Genomic DNA, 20,944 nt, shown 5'->3' on the forward strand with positions numbered 1-20,944 from the left:
AGTCTTGCATGGGGCACTATGAAAATGCAAGAGGTCATCACCCTTATGAGTTGCATGAATACTCGTGCTGGAAGGGAGTGTTGTGGCTGAAACTTTGTGAGAAGGGATTGCATGCTGGCTATCCTTACTGGAGTGGGATACGCTAGCGCTGTTGAGGTGTTTATTGTAGCACTGAGGTACTGTTGTACTTTGTATGGTTGCAGATTGGATTTGGTGTGGTTTATTGTGAACCCCAAGTTGTGGAGCAGTTGGATTGTGGCGTGAGTGTGTTCCACACACTGGTTGTATGAGCTGGCTTTTATGAGCCAGTCGTCGAGGTACGGGAAGACATGTATGTGCTGTCTTTGTAAATGTGCTGCCACTACTGCTAGGCACTTGGTGAATACTCTTAGTGCTGTTGTGACTCCAAATGGGAGTACTTTGAATTGATAGTGATGCCCATCTATTACACAAATCTGAGATACTTCCTGTGAGCCTTGTGAATGGGAGTGTGGAAGTATGCGTCCTTGAGATCTAGAGTAGCAAGGAGGTCGTTTTGTAACAGGAGAGGAAGGACTTGGAGTGTGACCATGTGAAAATGGTCTGACTGTATGTATATGTTGAGCGGTCTGAGGTCCAGAATAGGCCTTAGAAAGCCGTCCTTTTTTGGAATAAAAACACCCGTTTTGTTGGTGCAGAGGAACTGGTTCTATTGCACTTTTTTCTAGCAGAGACATTACTTCTTGCTTTAACAGAGACAGATGTTCTTGTGACATTGGACGCTGTTTGGGTGGTATGTTTGGGGGGGTAGATGTTAGTTCTAGACAGTAACCTGACTGAATATTTTGTCGCACCCACCTGTCTGATGTGATGTTGATCCAGGCAAGAAGGAATTGCTGCAGTCTTCCCCCCACAGGAGTGGAATGTGGGGGGGGAGGGGGAGGAGGAAAGTCATTGGGTAGGGGTGGAGGCAGAGCGGGAGTTATTGGTTTTGCCTCTGCCTTTGTTGTTACCCCTGTAACCCCCTCTCTGGTAGCCCTTAGTGTATGTGGATTGACTAGGGGTTTTGTAGGAAGTGGAGGGGCTTTCGGAGGAGTAGCCTCTTGTGTTGCCTCTGTATGATGAGCGACGAAAAGAACATCTGGGAGCTTGCAGCTGCAAGGCTCCCATAGATTTTGCTGTGTCGGTGTCTTTTTTCATCTTTTCTAAAGACACATCAACATTAGGGCCAAATAAATGTGTCTCATCAAATGGCTGATTGAGGATAGAATTTTGTACCTCAGGTTTAAAACCTGAAATACGTAGCCAGGCATGTCTCCGCAAAAGGGTACTGGTATTTATTGCCCTTGAGGCAGTATCTGCGGCATCTAGGGCACAACGAATGGAAGTATTAGTAATATTTTTACCTTCCTGTATGAGTTCTTTGCCCCTTTTTTATATTTGTCTGGTAGATGCTGCATTATGGACTTCAGCTCATCATAATGTGCCCTGTCATATCTTGCCAACAACGCTTGGGTATTGGCAATGCGCCAAATGTTAGCTGCCTGTGACGCTGTTCATTTACCAGAGGCGTCAAGGAGCTTAGATTCATTATCTGGTGGAGAGGCCTCACCTCATTTTTGTGAATTAGCATGTTTACGTGCATTAGACACTACTAAAGAATCTAGTGGTGCTGGACCTTTGATGTAAACAGGGTCTGTAGGGGCAGCTTTATATTTCTTCTCAATGCGAGGGTTGAGGACCCGAGCCCTTAAAAGATCTTTAAAAACCTCTGTTGCGTGCTTAATGACGCCTTTAAGCATTGGCAAAATGGCAGTAGACCTTTGTGTTTGAACAAAAGGGTCTAAAAGAAAATCTTCCTCCACAGCATCAGTGTGCATGTCAACCCCATGGTATTGGCCAGCTCTTTGGACTAGTAGGTTAAAACCTATAGTATCCTCTGGTGGGGAAGGTCTGGAAGGGTATACATCATCTTGTGGGACGTGAGGCACATCAGGGGTGTTATAATCATCCCAATCATGCCAAGGATTAGGTGACTGAGGGGGACTATTGGTCCCTGCTGGGTCATATGCACCCCCACCTGTGTCATCAGAGTCTGTATCCACATTATCATCTGAATTAGTGAATGGTGTAGGAGAATGGTGTGGTGGAGGAGGTGTAGGAAGAGGAACAGTATGGGGAGGTCGTGGAGAAGGGACTCTTAATGGAGAGGTTGCAATGTTTCTCTTCTTTGGAGGAGGCGGTGCGGACGCTTCTAGTGGTCTCTTCTTGGAGCTAAGAGCTAGTTGGCAAGTCTTAGGGTCTTTAACAAGAGTTTTGGTGAGGATCTGGTGTAAAAAGTTCTTCTGTATAGGGCAGATCTCCTTTGGTTCCGGAGGTTTTTTCGGCACCGAGTCTGTAGATGGTCTAGGGTCTTTTGGTTTAGAAGTGTGACCTTTTGAAATGTCTTACCGGAACATGTTTTTTCGGTTCCGGGTGTTTCTTCGGCTCCGAAACATGTGAGTCGGGGCCTTTAGGTGTTTTTTTACTCGGCTCAGAGTGAGGTTTCGGCATTGATGAGCCACTGCCAGTCTTCGGAGTGGAGTGCTTAGGTGTCGGAGCAACGGTCTGCGTGGTTGAGAAAGATGGCTTCTTCTTCGGTATCGGATCGGCACCGAGAATAGGCTGGCCGAGCCCGAGCCACCTGAAGGCTTGGTAGGCTTCTTTGCCGGGCCCGAAGGCGGGGCGTGGGAAGCAGTCTCTCAGTGTGCACCCGGGCCCGAAGGTGAGGGTGTGACCGAAGTCTTTTTTGAGGGTGTCGAGGAAGGGTTGGGGTCGACGGTCTTACTTACGACACGCTGAGCTGGAGTGATGTCCTCGACGTCTGAGTCTTCGGCATTAGAAGAGCTGGAGCTTTCTTCGGCGTGCTGATGTTCTGGCACGTCGACACCCTCTCCAAAGATGTTGTCTGGGATCGAAGCTGACGAGCGAGTCATTGTTCTTCGAGCTCGTCAGTCCCGAATAGTCTTCTTGTAGCGGAAAGAGGCACAAGCGGAACAGTCTTTGGCCTCATGCTCCGGTGATAGGCAAAGGTGGCACACCTCATGTAGATCGGTGTGGGGAAACTTCGACCCACATTGAGGACACTTCTTGAATGGCGTCCTTTTCATGAGCCAGAAGATGAAGCCTAGGTAGGCCCGAAGGCCTTCGTCAATGACCGGAATCGAAGACGTTGAAGTTGTTGAAGAATCGCGTTGATGTGGATCGCGATGGAGACGATACCGGCGAACCGGGTGAGGATTGCACGTCGAAGGAGATTCGGTTTCAAAGCGGAGCGCAGGAAACACATCCGAGCCCGATAGCGGGAAAAAACAATGAGGATGGAGCTGATGCCCATGTGCAATGTGGTCCAAAAGAGAAGTCACCTATCTTGTGACTTCCGAAGAACTTTTCAGGACAACAACAAAAAACTGCAAACATCTGGGCCCAACACTAGGTGGCGATCTATGCATAGAGTGTAATCTGCAGCTCATATGCCTCGAACATATATGAACAAACTTAAGCACTTCACAGCTGAGAAACAAGACCGAATTTAAAAAAATGTCAAAAGACTGAACAACATCTTACTAACTGCACATTTAATTGCCTTTCTGAAGGGAAACCTCTATGAAGAGTAACTGGTTTCTCTATGCCTAATTTTTCTGTAGAAATATTTACACACAAGGAAAAATATGGATTGCAAAGCATGCTCTAAAAATTGAAAGTCACTAAATGTAGTTGACTATGGGTACAAGGATCACTTCCGTCAGAGAATTATCTGCAAGGGTTATGCTGCCCACTATCTACAAATAATTGTGGTAATTCATATTTCCTTGACTGAAATCTTTTTTTTTTTGGCTGAGGTCGGACTCCCTCTAGGCCAATAAGCCCTTTTTGTTCGGGAAATAAGGCCATTGGCCAATGTTTGAGGCATTCTTTAGATATTACAAAAGCATTAGGCCTAGCTCATTTTTTGTGAAAAGCAAGTTGAGTCCTCTAACAGTAAGATATTTAGTTCTCACAGGTTATCAGAATAGGCAAGGGTCTTGGTGTTGGTCACTGTATTAAAGTGCCAATTTTTGACATGGGCACCCCCCACTTCTTGCCTGGTAATCAATACAATTTTGAATAGAAAATCACTGAGTACCCAATAACCAGGTCCCTAAAGTATTTCCCAAAAACGTACAATTGTTTCCAAAATTGGCAATACCTTTAGCACTCCTAGTAAATGGTACCCTTGGTACCTGTGGCAAAGAGGCTAAAGAGGGTGCCTAAGGGCTACATCACTAATAGTGCCAACTGAAGGGACCCATCACCAAGCTCATGCAAAGTGCCATTGCAGGCTGTGTGTCTTGGTGAAAACATGACATGACATCCCTGTGTACCATGTCCCTTAACACTGCATGTCATATTGGCAAGTCACCCCTACAGCAGGCCTTAATGCCCTAAGGCAGGGTACACTATTCTACATGAGTAGATATGTCCCTGTGATGGCCAGTCGAATTACTGCCAGTGCAAGTATCAGGAAGTCATTTTAAATACATGTGCTGGGTACTGGTCACAAACTGGTTCCATAGCTACATGATGGCTTCACTGAAACAAAAGTTGTATTTGTATCAAACACCTCGTATTAATACCCTCACTCAGATTCCAGTGTTATCCTGTATGCAAAGTTTATTGTATAGATTACTTAAAACCATGACAATACAAAACATTTTTTTAAAAGACAAAATATACAAAATGACTAAGAGAATGGCAATTCTCTGCAAGACTTTGTAAGATGATGTAGGAAACTGGCTATATATACTGCATTGTTGAACTTGGAAAGAACCTTTTTTGCAGAGCATTACAAGTGACACTGAGTTCAATGTTTTCCAAAAGGCTGGTGTCATGTTTTCACCACTATCCCAGATGCTTGGTGATATATATACTTGTCACTATACCTTGCATTGAATGTTTAAAGCCTGAGGTGTTGGCAATTCACCTACTATCAAAACTGACCCACTAGAAACTATGGTCTGATGTATTAAGGGTTTTTACCCATTCTCTGTGGGTAAATGTGATGACACATATTAGGAAAGATTTTTTTTAAACCAGCCATTTTACCTATCAGTGAAAGCATCAAATGCAGCCAAAATATCAAATATGAGTTTGATATTTTCTGATTCTCTACAGTTTATAAAATAATTAAACTAGACCTAAAACATGAAACTAAACCCTGCATCTTTAGACCAAAGGGCACAAAACTGAAAAAAGTAAAAGGAAGAAGAAACAATATTTTAGTGGCATCCCTAAAGAACAAAACTCAAGCAGAATAATGTTAGCCAGTCTTCCTTACTGCTAGCTTGTATAACAAAGGTACATTGTATTGACACCTTCAGGAAGAAAATAATGACTCTTTCACTCTCTTTTTCCTTTCTTTGAAAGGAATTTAGTTTGTGGTTGTGCAGGTGTTTTTTCAGTGTTTATATGTTTTCACCGGTGAGGGCTATTTATCTTTCAGTGGGGTTTTATCAGTTATTATAGGTTTAAACCTAAAACCCCACAGCCTAATTATTTTGTATACAAAATATACTGTTTTATTTCTCGAACCAAGCAAGCATGGAGCAGGTAAGCATAAACATACTTTTCAGTAGTAAATTACTTGTATGAACACAGTTCAAAATAGCAGTGTAACTTGTACTGGTTTTGGTTACAGGTTTAAGAAAGCAGTTTGCAATACATTGCAGGTATAGTACATTCAATTGAATGGGATTTATAAGTAAACTGCAGTTAATTACTTTTCAGATTACTTTTGCTAACACAGGATTGGATCCTGGATACAGTCTGGGACATTTCCTGAATATAGGGGAGTAAATGCTTTTTGGTTAAAGGTACGGTTTTTTAAGGAATATTATTGTATTTCAAAAATTGACACTTAGAAACTTTTTCACATAGAATCACCAATGTTATCCTATGAGAGGAAATTCTCTTAGCAGGTAAGTTGGGTTATTGTTACTTTTTTCTTACTCAGTGCTGGATCCTGGATTCAGCACTGGGACATTTCCTGAAAACAATTGAGAAAATGTGTTTTGGTTATTCGTCTGATTTTTAAGGAATATTTGCAGTTTTCAAAAGTCGACACTTTGAAACTTGTTGGTAGAAAGAGTGTCAATGTTATCCTATGAGGAAACATGAGTTATCGGTTTCAAAGTAAGTAATCGGTCTTTTGAGTTAGGGTCCTGAGGTTAGACTCGGGGTCTCCCAAGGTCAGTGATGCACTGTTTCACAGTCAGCGGCACTCGGACGGCGGGGCGCAGAGTGTTGAGGCCCAATGTTATCCAATAGGGGATAGGGGGGACTCGGGCTGGTGGCGGCTGGCAAGCAGGCCACAGGGTTGTGGGAGCAAGCTCCGAGGGTTAAGCTCAGGGCACGTTGGCGACCAAGTTGGCACCAAAGGGGCACCCTCAGCGGCGCTAGGGCAGCCGGGTGCTGTTTAGAGGTCCGGTGCCCTGTTGATTTCAATGGGAATTCTACGGGACAAAGAAACACTGCAGGCTCGGGAACGAAGATCTTCCAGGAGTGACAACCACTTCGAGGGGTACGTTGGAATGTAGAGGGATGGCTAGGCACCGCTGAGTTGGGCACACAAGGCCGTGGGGCGTCGGGTGCAGGGGTGCCTTCGGATTTTCTTGCCTGCTCTGCTCGCGGTAGGGGGGCCCCTCTGGATTGAGACTGCAGGGGTCGGCTTGAGGCATGACAGGGGTTGCCGGATCTCGGGTCAGGATTGCGGGGGGGGTCCTCCTTGTGGTGTTTGTTCACTCAAACACAGGCAGGGCTCGGCGGGTGCAGAGTGTGCTGGATTCGCAGTTTCTGTTTGGCACCAGAAGCTGCAGTTCAAACACGTCTGGTGTTCACAGGAGAAACAGTTTGGGAAGTGAATGCAGGCAGGTCCTCCGGGGTTTGTAAGGTTGCTGGCCGCTGGACATGCCAGGATTTCGCAGGAGCAGGTTTGAGGAGAGACAGGCCTGTAGGGCTGGGGCCAAGTCAGTGGGCGTCATCCTATTGTTAGCTCTGCACGGCTTCTCGTCCTTTTCTTGTTGTTGCTGGTTCAGAGGAAGGAAGATTCCGGGTGCCCCTAAATACTAAATTTAGGGGCGCTACAGGTAGTTAAAGGTCAGGGACCAATGGTTCCCTTCCCTGGGATGGGTACACCCCCTATTCTACCACTCTCCAGTGGGAGGGGTCAGCAGCAACTCTAAAATGTATCTGACCTTTCTAAATACCCTTTCAATCACGCACACTGCAGTAAAAAGTATAATGAAAAAAACAAACCAAATTACTCTCTAAGACCACAGACTTTCAAAACATTAAGTCCACACCGCTATTAAGAGCCCTGGCAGTATCATATAACAATGACATCCAAGCTGGATTCCAGCCTGCCCCTGGTTGGATGGGTCACCCATCCTCAAGATTGCAGGGACTCGAAGTTTGGCTTCACCTCGCCTCCCCCACCCTAGGGGTGGAGTTGGCAGAGGTGGGCACACCTCTCTTCCTCCCTTATTTTTCGTGCCAGGTCTCCTGCCCAAAGTGGGGGGTAGAACCAGTGGGGACCAGTTGCTGAGTGCAGCAAGTGGTCTGGAGAGGCTCACAAAGGCGGTAATGCCTTTGAAGCTTCTCCTTCGTGATCCCTGTCCATTCTGGGGGAGGAGGCTTGGCACCTCGTCCCACGATGTGCATTGTTTCAGGCACCTCCAAGAGCAGCAATCTCTCGACCCAGGGGTCCAGAAACATGTCTAGGGTCGCAGCCTCAGCAGCCACTCAGTCACGTCACTGGGAGTTGGTCGAGCTTCAGGGAGCATCTCTAAGATTCCCTCTGTCGCGCATTTTACATTAAATCCCACACTGGCATCACCAAACTTCTCAGCCTTCATTGTAGCCATTATAGTAGGTACTGTAGGGGTACAGGGCTCATGCACTCACCAGTGGCATAGGGCACCCAGCTAGAGGGGTGACTGATGTATGCCAGGGCAGTGTTTTGTGGGCATGGCACACAGGGATGTGTGGAGTGAGTGAGTGAGTGAGTGTGTGTGTGTGTGTGTACCAGATTGGCAGGAGCCCAGGGCACACTCAGTCAAAGCAATTCAGCAAAAAATGGGTGCATACCATGCAGGAAAGAGGGCACTTTCTCACATATGACTAACGCATAGTACCCAAGAAAATTAAAAACTCAAAATATACAAGCAGTTTTAGTTAAATTCCGGATATTTTAACTATTTGCAGTATGTTATAATTGATCCAATTTGAGTTTTTTATAAAAGAGATTAAAAAAAACCATACCAAGTCCATCCCAGGCAGTGCAAAATGACCAAACTCTACAATACCTAATGTCCATGGTACAAAAGCCAGGAGTTATCTGTTCACGATCATCTCAATGCTTTGTTGTGAGTTTGTAAAGGAGTCCTGCACAGCTTTAAATAATTTGCCTATTCTTGCCAATTCGAAGGGCACCATGGTACTAAAAATCCAGTTCATTTCCCGATTCCACGTCCTTATACCATTAGATAAAAAGAGTGGATTTAATAAAGATCGCCAGGAGTCAAGCAACGTCGGGCGGCTACAAAGTAAATGTAGAATCCGCAAAGCCTACACTTCACTATCTTGAAAAACAGTGGCCAGTTGAGGTTAAAGTCTTTAATGTGTAATGACAGCATCCTTGCTGCCATGATTTGGGTCAGGCAACCTTTCCCTATTGCACTATTGAGGTAAGGTTGTGCCTGGAATCCAGCTTGGCTGTCATTGTTATATGATACTGTTTTGAAAGTCTGTGGTCTTTGAGAGTAATTTGGTTTGTTTTTTTCATTCTACTTTTTACTGCAGTGTGCGTGATTGAAGGGGTATTTAGAAAGGTCAGATACATTTAAGAGTTGCTGCTGTCCTCGTTAGATACATGGACCACGGGTTGTTTTTATGTTTGAATATATCTTGCAAAATAAATGTTAAGGTATCTGGCAACGCAGTTATACATCTCTGGAACTATGGATTCCAGTGCTAGATTTATTAATACATGAACCCAATGGGCACTTTAGAGGTGCCCCCTGAAAATCTAACCCTATTAGTATGCTGAATGACTGGTCCTAGCCAGCATGCTAACACAGATGAGTTTCTGGCCTTTGCTCTCAGGTCAGAAACAAAGCCTGCTAGGGCAGAGTGAGTTTACACTACTTCACACAGAATGACCTAAAAATAGAATTACAACGCAAGGGGGCTTCCCTCACAGGAGAAGACGTCAACCGCCCCCTCCCTCCCCCAGACCCTCCTCTCCTTCCCGCCCTGGGCCCATTTGCACATGGACAGGTGGAAAGGATTAGTCAGAAAGGCCTGTTCACCTTCAGGCTAGTTAGTTCCACTGCTAAGGTGGGCTATCTGAAGTGAAAACGAAATTCCAGAGTCTATCTTTATGATGGAAAAACTAGGAACTCTGGGACACGGTTATGCCAACTCTCTTCTTTCATCGACTTCTGTCTTTACTTGTCCTCCGGTGTCTTCTCAGGTGATATTTTCGATGTTGTTTCGATTTTGTTGATTCTTCTCTCCAAAGTTTTGGAGCTCCTTCACTGTTGATCCAGACCCAACGGCAGAAAAAACAATATGAAGATAGCGACCAAAGGAGGGAGCTTCTGGAGGAAGCGTGTCGGCGTCACGAAGGACACCAAATGGAGGTATGTCGACTCCCACCTGGGCCACGAAAAACAAACAAAAAGAGAAGAAATACTACAATTCCGGACCCAACCACTAGATGCCTGAATAATGCACAGCATAGTGACTCCAGAAAGATTCACAATGCAAAACCTGCTTGTTGCCCAAGCTCCCTTTTGGAAGCTCCTGAACTTGTCCCTGTGAGAAAGTGGCTCTATATATACTGGACCAGAAACATGTACAGTGTGTATAGGGTCCACAAACCCCAGAGGAATAACAGAGGTTAAAGTAAGGACTGACCCTACTCTCAAAAGTGGTAGCTTGGTCGAGCAGTAAGGCAGTACCAGAGGACAGTATAAAGCATGTGTTGTACACACTCAGTCAGCAAAAGGTTTCACACACTCAAGGATTGAACTCCAGGCCATTTGTTTTTATATCAACAGATATAGTTTTTTTTTTTTTTTTTAGAACCAACTGGTATAAAAAATACACTTTTCTCGAAATGAATACTCTCATGTAATTACTTTGCTAAGAGGCAATAAACTATGCCAACACAATAGATACAGGGGTTGCAGTAGGCAACACAATTCTAGACACACTATAGCATTGAGCTCAATGGGTTTTCATCATATGTACAGTTGATTACTTTGTAAATTACTTTGGGAGTTCCAGGACTGGATCCTAGGTCCAGTCCTGGGGTCTCTAAGCTGAAACCAATTTAGTAAAATTGTTTTAGTTATGGTAGTGATTCTTCAGGAATATAAGGCGGTTTTAAAAGTTCACACTTAGAAACTTTTCAATGAAAAACTGGCAATGTTATCCAATGGGAGAAAATTCAGGTTGCAGGTAAAGTATGATTGTGTTACGTTTGTAATCCAGTACTGGGCTCCTGGGTCCAGCACTGGGGTCTCAACTTAAAACAGGCGAGTAATTGCGTTTCAGTATTTCGTATGATTTTTACAGAATATTTCAAGTTATCAAAAGTAGGTAGAAGAAATTTTATAGAAAAGCAGACAATGGATTCCTAAGGAGAAAAATCAGATTACTAGTAAACCCGGTAAGGATTACTTTTGCAGTTCAGTACTGGGCTACAAGGTACAGTACTGGATTCTCCCCTGATCACAGGTGAGTACTTCGGAATTTGGGTGATTATATATGAATATTTTTAGTTTCCAAAACCTCACACTTCGAAGATTTTTCGAGTCAAACCAGTCAATGTTCAACGGCAGGTAAGTGAGTTATCGGTTTCCAGGTGAGTATTTGGCTGGTGAAGTTAGGGTTCTGGGCATAGACTCAAGGGTCCTCCAGGGTCAGTTGAGTACAGTTGGTTTACCCCCAGTGGCACAGGGGCGGCCGGGTGCAGAGGTAGTTAGGCCCAATGTTATCCAATGAGGAAAATGGGGCCTCCAGTTGGTGGCTGCTGGCTGGCAGGCCATGCAGCTGTGGGAGCTGGGCTCCTGGTCACTTGCTCAGGGCAAATGGGGAAGTAGGATAGGGTACAGGTTGAACTGCCAGGGGCACTCGGGCGGCTGGGTGCAGGGTGCTTTTGAGCCGCCGGGCGCTCAATGTTATTCAATGAGGAACTTGAAAAGGGAACAAAGGCTGCAGGCTCGGGGACGAAGGATCTTCTGGAGCGACCAACACTTCGAGGGGTAAGTTGGGATCTTGGAGGATAGGTAGGCACCCAGGAGTTAGGCACAGGGTTGCCGTTGGGCGCCGGGTGCAGGGCTGTCTTGAGGTCGGGAAATCTTACCCCTGCTGGTCGCGGTCGGAAGGGTCCTCTGTCCTGAGGCTGCAAGCGTCGTCAGGGTTGTCGAGGAGGGTCTTTGGGCACTGGACTGTGGGTCCCAGTCGCCGGGGGGGGGATGTCCTCATGGTCCTGGATTATTCGGGCATGGGCTGGGCTTGGCGGGTGCAGAGTGGGTTGGTCCGGAGCTTCCTGTCTGGCACCAGGGGTGTTGTTGCAGCAGAGCCTCTGCTGATGGGAGTCCCAGGTTTTAAGTGGGTCAAGGCAGGCAGGTCCTCTGGGTGTCCCAAGGTTGCTGTCCGCAGGAGTCGCCGGGATTAGGCAGGAGCAGGTTCCAGGATCAACAGGCTGGTAGGGCTGGGGCCAAGTCAGTTGTTGTTGTCCTGTTAGCAGCTGCATGGCGGGTCGTCTTCTTCTTGATCTTCTTTCTTCTTTTCTTATCGGGATCTGAGGAAGGAAGGTTCAGGGAGAACCTAAATACTGAAGGGGCGTTACAGGTAGGGCAAGGACAGGGACCAGTAGGTCCCTGTCCTGAGGTGGGTACATCCCCTAGCCTACTACTCTACTGTGGGGGGGGGGGGGGGGGGGGGGGGGAGGAGCCTAGCTGTGATTGGGCAGGGCTCCCGATCTTCAAGATGGTCGGAGTCCGGGGTCATGCTTCACCTAGTCTCCCCCACCTGAGGGGTGGGGTTGGCACAGGCTGGCACCCCCCCCCTTCCTGACGTAGTTTTTCCTGCCAGTCTTCCTGCCAGAGTGTGGGTGAGGACTGGTGGGGGCCAGCTGCTGGGTACAGCAAATGGTCTGGAGAAGCTCACAGAGGCGGTATGCATGTGAAGCTTCCCCTGCCCATCCTGGGGGAGGAGACCCAGCATCATGCCCAGGATGTGCATGGTTGCAGGCCCAGGAAAGCGGGGGGGGGGGGGGGGTGTTCTCCACCCAGGGGTCCAGCAATATGTCTGCTGTGTGGCAGCCTCTGCAGCCACTCAGTCCAGACGTGGCTTATAGGTTAGGTTTTCAGGGGGCATCTCTATGATGACCTCTGGTGCATTTTACATTATATCCCACACTGGCATCAGTGCGGGTTTTGTGTGCTGAGAAGTTTGATGCCAAACTTGTCAGTCTTCAGTGTAGCCGTTATGGTGCTGTGGAGTTCATTATGACAACCTCCCAGCACCATGTACTCTTAATGGCATCACTGCACTTACAGTGCCCAGGATGGCCCTGGGTACTGTAGGGGCACAGGGCTTATGCACCTGTGCCCACACCTCTGGCATCGGGCACCCAGCTAGAGGGGTGACTGAAGTATACCAGGGCAGTGGTTTCTGTGGGCATGGCACACTGGGATGTGTGCCATGTCGACTCTTTGTTTGGTTCTGTACGTAGACACTCAGCCTGCAAAGGCCGTGTGTGTGTCAGGATACAGGGCCCCTGAGGGTGGCACAATAAGTGCTGCAGCCCTCAGGGGTCTTCTCTGGTCATCAGGCCCTGGGTACCATTTGCTAGGGGCTGACAGGTGGTCAGAGATGTTAATTGGGTTTTAGTTGAAACACAGTTTTAGGGAAGGAACACCGGCCCTGGGTACCTGGTTGGCGGGAGCCCAGGGCACACTCAGTCAAAGCACATCAGCAGTCAGAAAAAAGTGGGGGCATACCAATGCAAGAAAGATGGCACTTTCTCACAGTCCTCAAGTCCTCCTCTGTAGCCTGTTTTTAGGTGGCCTGCCTTCTTTCCTCCAGCATGGCACGCACATCTACCAAACCGACCAGCACCTCTGCACCAGGACGCCCCAGGGCAGGTAAAGAGTAAATGCTGATGGTAATTTGGACCATGGCCCGCTACGCCTCTACTTCCAGAAGGAGATCTCCAGAAACCTACCGTAAATAACTGTACACAACTTGTGCCTTTTTTCCCCCATTGGAAAGCATTGTTGCGTAAAGATGCAATAAAGTTAACATTTTACTTACCAGTAACATTCGATACTCAAAAAAGTAATTAAGAGAGAACGGATTTTTTGCTATTGAAATTTACCTATTTTTCGAAATTGGTCTTGGATTATTTCTTGTGTGTGTCTTATTAATTGCCTTCGAGTACAACAAATGCTTAGCACTACCCTCTGATCAGCCTAAACTGCTCGCCCATACTACCACAAAAGATAGCATTTTGTGTTATCATTTTTACCTCTTTAAACCAATAAGGTTCTTTACACATTGTACCTTGTTTTGTTCCCTTATATAGAGAGCCAGCTTCTTACACCACTCAATTTATAGCATTCCTGCATCAAGGAGCAAATTGACTAAAATTCCACCAAATTAGTCTTAGAATATTTCACATTGAAGGGCATTAGACAATAGATATTCATTTACAAATGAGCAAACAAAGCTACTCTAATGTTTCAATAACTTACTTGTCTTTGGAGGTGTGGCTGCATCATAGCATATTGAGAGCCATTGTGACGTGGCACCCCTGGTATACGAGCAGCATTCTGAGCCATTCTCATCTGATGTGCCTGGAAAGCTCCACAATTCATGTTCCCTCGTGGCATCGTCTGCACACTGATCAACCTAGGAGGCTAAAGAACATACAACATATATTAAACTAAATAAAAGGTCTGCAACATACATATTTTTAGTGGTAACTGAATTGTTATTTTGTCAATAGTTTCAACAACCAGTCACAAACAAAAAAAGAATCAGAATTTCAAAGATGTATTATAGCTCTGCCTCTGCTGCGGGGTGTTGACACATAGGACTCCACATCAACCTCGCAGCCCACATTTGAACGGCTGTCTGAAGTTTTCGAGACGCAGTCTGTCACATCGCAACACTTATCAAAGGTAACCTTGACGACAACGCAGGTGCTCGCAACGCAGCCTCACAGCTCCTCGCAAAAGACACATTGCCTCGACTGGGAGACTCAGTCCCCCAACTGGAATTCGCACCGCAAGCCCATCTCAACGGGGTCTTCAACAACAACGAGGAACCTCTCTTCAAAGCTCCTCGGAACAGACGCATTACCTGGCACAGGACTTCGCAACACTCCACAACCAGGATTTTAAGGCACTCTTGTTTAGTGAGCTTAACTGGGTCCCTGTAGCCAGCCAGTGCTTCATCACAGTCGGTCTGAACTTATAACTGCCCGCAGTTGGCGCATTGTACTTTTTGGCACTATTTTCACTAAAATCTTGCATTATTATGCCTGTTTTTTCTGCAGCTTTTCACCCCGCATGTTGTTACAACGCAGTCATTACCACGATAGCATTGTAACAAAGCATACCATTATCCCACTAGTCGTAACAATGACTTGCGGAGGGGGCGCTGGATGTTGGAATAGTATAATTTACTATTCCAACTCAGGTCTGTGCGGACAGTATGGAAGGTGTTGGATTTGAATCCAACACCCTCTCCCCTCCCCCGTTGTTACGACTTGCGGGGTAATTGTATGCGTTACAACGCGGTCGTGGTAACGGACCACATTGTGTCAACATTCGGGGTGACTGTTTTGTGGTGAAGGTTGTTCACCAACTTGCATATCTTTGGTTTTACTGATAGGGTTTCTGGCATTTTGGTATGTTTTATTTATTATAAATTGCACTACTATTCCTAAACATGGTGTGGTGTGTTTCCACTGTGTTGCTGTTTGAAGTACTGAGTTAAGACTGCCTGCTCTGTGCCAAGCTACGAGAGAGTCGAACACAGGTTAATTTAGAGTTTGCTTGTGCCTCACCCAGACTAGGATTGTGATTACTGCTTGAGTAGGGTGTTACCCCTCCAGCCCCAAAAAAGTAACCCAATTTCTTACAGAGGTATTTCACTCCAGTTTCAAACAGAAAAACCCTGTTCTTGCAATAAACAAAACAAGGGGCCGATCAGGAAGCTTTCCAACCGTGGTCGGAGGCTTTCAGACCAACACAGTTGGTTTGCGGTCAGACCAGAGAATTACGATGCTGGCGATCGGCGTGAGAACTGGTTGGCCATTCCGACGCAGTGACGACTGGCTCCTGTAGTCTTTCGGCCGGTTGGAACTGCACCATAATCCCCTATGTATCAAGTTTCTGCCGTTGGGACTACAATGTCAGTTTCCCACAGCTTTTCTGTGTGCTAGCCTGTCAGACACGGAAAGGCTGTTGGAAAGTGACTTTAGGGGGTCCCTATCAGGGCCCCTTTGCCCCCGCAGCTTACGGTTGGTGGCCAAGGTGGTACCTAGGGTGCACTCCTGTAAATCCATGCACTGCGTGGCAGGCACCATAGGGTGACTGCCACAGGTTGCGAGTTTTACACACACCCATTTCTTTATGAGAGTCTGAATTAAGACTGGTTTACGGCCGTAACACAGGCTTCCATAGAGAAATGGGAGTATCCGACCGAACAGTGTTCGTTTGCATCATAATCAGGCAGTCGGAACCGCTGACCACAGTTCGATCTGTCCCAAGACAGAGACGGTGTTGGTCGGTGGCAACTCTGACCTACGTTGTAATAAGCCCCTATGTTTTTTAGCATCTAGTATAAGGATAAGTAATGCAGTTATTTTTGTCCTCTGCAGCTCTCCTGCACCATAAAAGTACTGTTGGGACAGCTACATCATTTTCTTTGCCTGTTACACAAGTGGATGTGCCCATTAAACTCCTGGTACTCACTGGTAATACTTTCTCGGATGACATTTCAATTAGAGAACCGAGAATAAGGCCATTCTCTACTTGAATCACCATTAAAGAATGTAGTTAGCCTATACAATCAGGTCAGGCAGTATCTTGGCTTCATGTTTAGTCGGACGATACATAAGAAAATTTGATGAAAGCTCTTAAAAAAATTGACCATCTACACAGTAACATTTTAAAGTTTCTAGAAACTACAGCAATGTCGCCACACTTGCACATAATGCTTTGTCACAGTGCTCAGACCAATCATGATGCATCATTGGAGCGTTGTGATTAGCTTAGGGGTGGGAAGCTGGCTGCCTGCTTCTTGTTCCGATCCGGAGTCGAACACAGGAGAGAATACGCAGGACCCAGCGGCAGCAAGGTACTTTTTTGCTTTTCATTACTATCTTTTAATCAGCCCATGTGCCCCCCCCCAACCCGCCCTGCCACCAGCGAGCTGTGTTGGCCGCCACTGCAATCAGTAAAGTTCTTATACCAGAATAGCTAAGTGACAGACAATTCTGCTTACTATACCATGTTTGCTTTCTCAGTTTGTGGCCTTTGGTTCCAAAGTGAGCGTTTGTGAATTCAAATTTATTTTTACTGTATTGGTAATGAATGAGCTGACTGTAGCACAACCAGATCTGAAACTAAACAAGGTAGCATGAAATTAGTTATTAAAGCAGTGACTGTTCTTTCAAACAAAGTTTGATTTATTAAGAACCTTCTATCTGAAGTGACAAGGAGAGGGGGAACAGAAAATGCAGATTTGACAATACCACTTCATGTAACTTGGGAGAAACAGATATGGGTTGGAGAAGGCACTGCTACTCTCCCCTCACAGTGCACACCTGAAAATTAAGCAATGCCACATTTTGTATGCACTTTAAGTTGTACATAATGAAATTATTAATGAATATTCCAAATCGAACTCAAGTTTTCTGCTAGCGGTGAAAACTGTTTTGCATTTGTGACAGAGTGTCATACAATTACCTTTAACTAGGATGAACAAGAATTAAACATTTAAAAGTGACAGTTACAATTTGAATATATGCAAACTACTATACTCACTCCTGCATGACTACTGCAACGAATGCAAAATTTCATTTAACATAACTATGCTCTACTGCAATAGAAAATCAGGATTACATGGGAATTTACCTGCTGCTGTAACATCTGAGGTCCCACTGATCTCTGAAGTTGTCCAGTTGGCTGCCCCATCCTCATCTGCTGTTGCATCTGTTGATGCTGTTTTTGGGCATATACTTGCTGCTGCATATGCTGGAGTCGGAGCTGTGCAAGATTTATTTGCCCTGGGGCCTTGTTTATATGGTTTGTTCCTGGCGGGACTTGTCCAACCACTACATTGGGCGCATAACCAGACGTTGGTTTATTTTCAACAACAAGGGAACCTAAAAAAAAAAAAAATTAAAACCACAAATGTAGGACGGATTATCTTTTTGGGAGGAAAAAGATGCATGAATATCAAATACTAGATTCTAAAGCAACAAACATTTGCAGCTCCAACAGCAGCATACCTTTCCCCTCAAGATAAACTTTAAAAGAGACAAAAGCTTAAATTTTGCAGAGCCCCAGATTCCTACCTGAACATACCCCCTACCCCCTACAAATACTGTGTTAAAGTACAAATTACACATAAAATTTGCTGCTACTAGTTGAAAATTGCATGATAAAAACTCCCTATATTAACATGATACTTAAATTCCAAAAGAGGACAATGCTGAGCAATCAGAACCGTAAATGCACCTTGTTTATCAAGTAATGGACTGAAATCCAGCTTCCTCTTCATTCTGTGCCAGATTGTCCTCTTTATTCATTTTGCAAATTCCCGCCCTCACCCTCTCTCCACACAGACCACTCTGATGCAGCAGTTAGGGCAGGGTACAGGAGACATCTTTAAAAATATTTCAGCTAGAGGAAGGAGATCAACATGGAGCAATAAATATAAGAGATCTGTAGGTGCCGTCTGTCTGCTCTGCATGATGCCTTTTGCGCAGGAACGGACATCCGCCTTACCTATATAGGCATCACCTTGATGTGCCGGCGTCACTTTTCACGAGTTTCCAAGCCAAGAGCGCAAAGCCATTTAGTGCACTGACAGTGGTGTGCACAGTGCCCTGAAAGAGATCAGCCCTGACCCAAAAATTTTTTTCGCAGTGGGTGGGTGAGTGAGTTAAGGAAGCTTGGATGACAGCCTGCAATTCGCTCAACCTCCTGGCAGAAGTCACTGCCACCAAAAAGGCTGCTTTGATTGTAAACAGCCGGATGGGCAGTTGAGAGGTTTCAAACGGTGCACACATCAGGAAGGTGAAAACCAAATTAAGGTCCCGCTGCTGCATGATGACTGGGGCAGGTGGGAACATATTTACAAACCCCCTTGAGGAGTCGATTTACAATAGGAGATTTAAATAAATAGGGTTGGTCTGGCAGCCTCAAGAAGGCAGAAATGGCTGAAAGGTATCCATTAAGAGTAGCCAGAACAGAGCTCTCCTGGGTAAAGGCCAGAATAAAGTGGACCTGAGAGAAGGATGAAGAAAGAGGATCAAGAGACTGTTCCACACAATATTTCACAAATTTTTGCCACCAGCAGGTGTACGCAGTCTTGGTACAGAGACGTCTGGCTGCCAAAATCACATCAAACACTTTGAGAGGAAGACAGAATGCTGTTATTAGCCGCTACTCAATCTCCATGCAAGAAGGTTAGAAGTAGACTGGTTCGAGTGAAGGACCTTCTCCTGCTGCTGCAGCAGAAGATACTCCAGAAGGGGAAGCCTGATTGGAGAATCGACGCTCATCTGCAGAAGCTCAGGACACCAAACTCTCTGTGCCAAGTCTGGGGCCACAATATTAACTTGGGCCCGGCCACTCCTGATCTTGAGCCCTCTGTGCAACAGTGGTATGGATGGAAAGCCCCATATTAGGCCTAGGCGCAACTTGAGACAAAAAGCGTCTCCAAGCGACTGCCACTTTGGCACTCCAATGCCCAAAACTGCTGACATTGAGTGTTCTCGGCGGAGATTAACAGATCTAACCAGGGCTCTCCCCACTGCTGAAGAGACCTTGCAACACCACACCTGGATGGAGACGCCATTCATGATCCCCTAGACACAGTCTGCTGAGTTTGTCCTCCCTGGGGACCAGCCACGAGTTGAGCCACAGGAGCTATGCCCTGCTGTTCCAGCCATGTCCAGAGACGGAAGGCCTCCCGTCAAGGGATCCAAGATCCCACCCGCTTTATTTGTTGCAGTTACACATGGCAGTGGTGTTGTCTGTGAACATTTGATCAGCTTCCCCCTGATGGAAGGGAGAAGAGCTTTCAACGCCAAGCGAATCGCTCTTAGCTCTAATAAGTTGAAGTGGAGTCTGGATGCACAAGTTACTACTTGTGTAACAATATATCTGTAAGAGTAATTAGTTAGTGATAGATTCCTTACCTTATATATCCCCAGGCGTCAAGACTGGATCTATAAAGTTTTTCGTCAGCAGTACCCCTACGCGTCGATAGGTGGCGTCGTCCGACTCTGCGTCCGTCGTTGGCATCGTAAGCGCTGAGATGACGTCAAGGAGACTACTTAGGCGTCACCCATGTACGCGGACGTCAGTTCTGTACACTACTTTCTGCACCAGGAACGCAGACCCATGCAAGAAGGTGCCCACTGGAGCCATGAAACTAGGGCGCTGAAAGGGATGACCGTAACCCTACAAATCAGTTCGCAGAACGGGGAGGATGCGTGAGGCGGTAAGGAATCTATCACTAACTAATGTCTATTGCAGATATCATTACACAAGTAGTAACTTGTGCATCTGAACGACGAGTTAGTGATAGATTCCTTACCTTAGAATAGATACCCCAGCAATACCAACCCCGGTGGTGGGTCTACGAATAAGATTAAACAGAAAGTCATGGAGAACAGAACTGCCAAAGAAGCAGTCTCTCCGAACTTGACTATCAAGGCTGTAATGCTTGGTAAACGTGTGCAGCAAGGCCCATGTAGCTGCCTAACAAAGGTCCTGCAAGGGAACGCCGCATCCCAAGGCATTAGTGGCTGCCGTCGCCCTGGTAGAATGGGCACACAGTCCCACAGAGTGCTCCTCCTTAGCCAACGAGTAACATTCTTTGATGCACAGAACGACCCACCGAGAGATGGTCCATTTGTGCACGGCACAACCTTTTGTGGCACCCACGTAGCCAACAAAGAACTGGTCATCCACCCGGAACTGTTGTGTACGCTTCAGATAGAACAAGAGCGCACGTTTTGAGTCCAGACAGTGGAGTCTCTCTTCCTCTTTGAAGGATGCGGAGGCGGAAGAAAGGTGGGCAAAGTGATGGTCTGCCCGATGTGGAAGGGCGTGACAACCTTTGGCAAGAAAAAAGGACGGGTCCTTAAAACCACCTTGTCCGGATGAACAGAACGGAAAGGAGGTTTAGAAGAAAGAGCCTGGAGATTACTCACTCTTCTGGCAGAGGTGATAGCTACCAGGAAAGCAGTCTTTAAGGTGAGAAGACGCAAAGGACAGTTATGAAGGGGCTCGAAGGGAACGAGCACATCAGATAGATCAAGACAAGATTTAAGTCCCATTGAGGCATTATGAAAGGCACAGGAGGGAACGTGTGTGTAATGCCTTTCAGGAAACGGTTAACAACCAGGGACTTAAAGAGAGAAGGCTGATCTGGAAGCCTTAGAAAGGCGGAGACGGCCGAAAGATAACCTTTAATAGTGCCCAGAGCAGAGCCCTGCTGTGCCAAGGATAGTAGGAACAGAAGGACCTCAGAAAGAGGGGCAGAAAGAGGATTCACAGGCTTTGCTGTGCACCATTCCACAAATGTGTTCCACCTGCAGGTGTATACCGTCTAAGTGGATGGA

General features: G+C 46.3%; 1 protein-coding gene across 3 annotated transcripts in view; it reads right to left on the reverse strand.

Annotated features, from left to right (window-relative positions):
* Positions 1-20,944, reverse strand: part of TRIM33 (tripartite motif containing 33) — a 505,710-nt gene that overhangs the window by 239,320 nt on the left and 245,446 nt on the right. For all 3 annotated transcript variants that reach the window (XM_078644393.1, XM_078644394.1, XM_078644392.1), the window contains exons 9-10: positions 17,220-17,470; positions 13,827-13,991 (exon numbers count right to left, since the gene is read on the reverse strand). In XM_078644393.1, the coding sequence (XP_078500519.1) occupies positions 13,827-13,991; positions 17,220-17,470 (416 nt within the window). The remainder of the gene's footprint in view (positions 1-13,826; positions 13,992-17,219; positions 17,471-20,944) is intronic.

Source organism: Lissotriton helveticus, chromosome 5_1, assembly GCF_964261635.1.
Source record: "Lissotriton helveticus chromosome 5_1, aLisHel1.1, whole genome shotgun sequence".
NCBI lineage: Eukaryota > Metazoa > Chordata > Amphibia > Caudata > Salamandridae > Lissotriton > Lissotriton helveticus.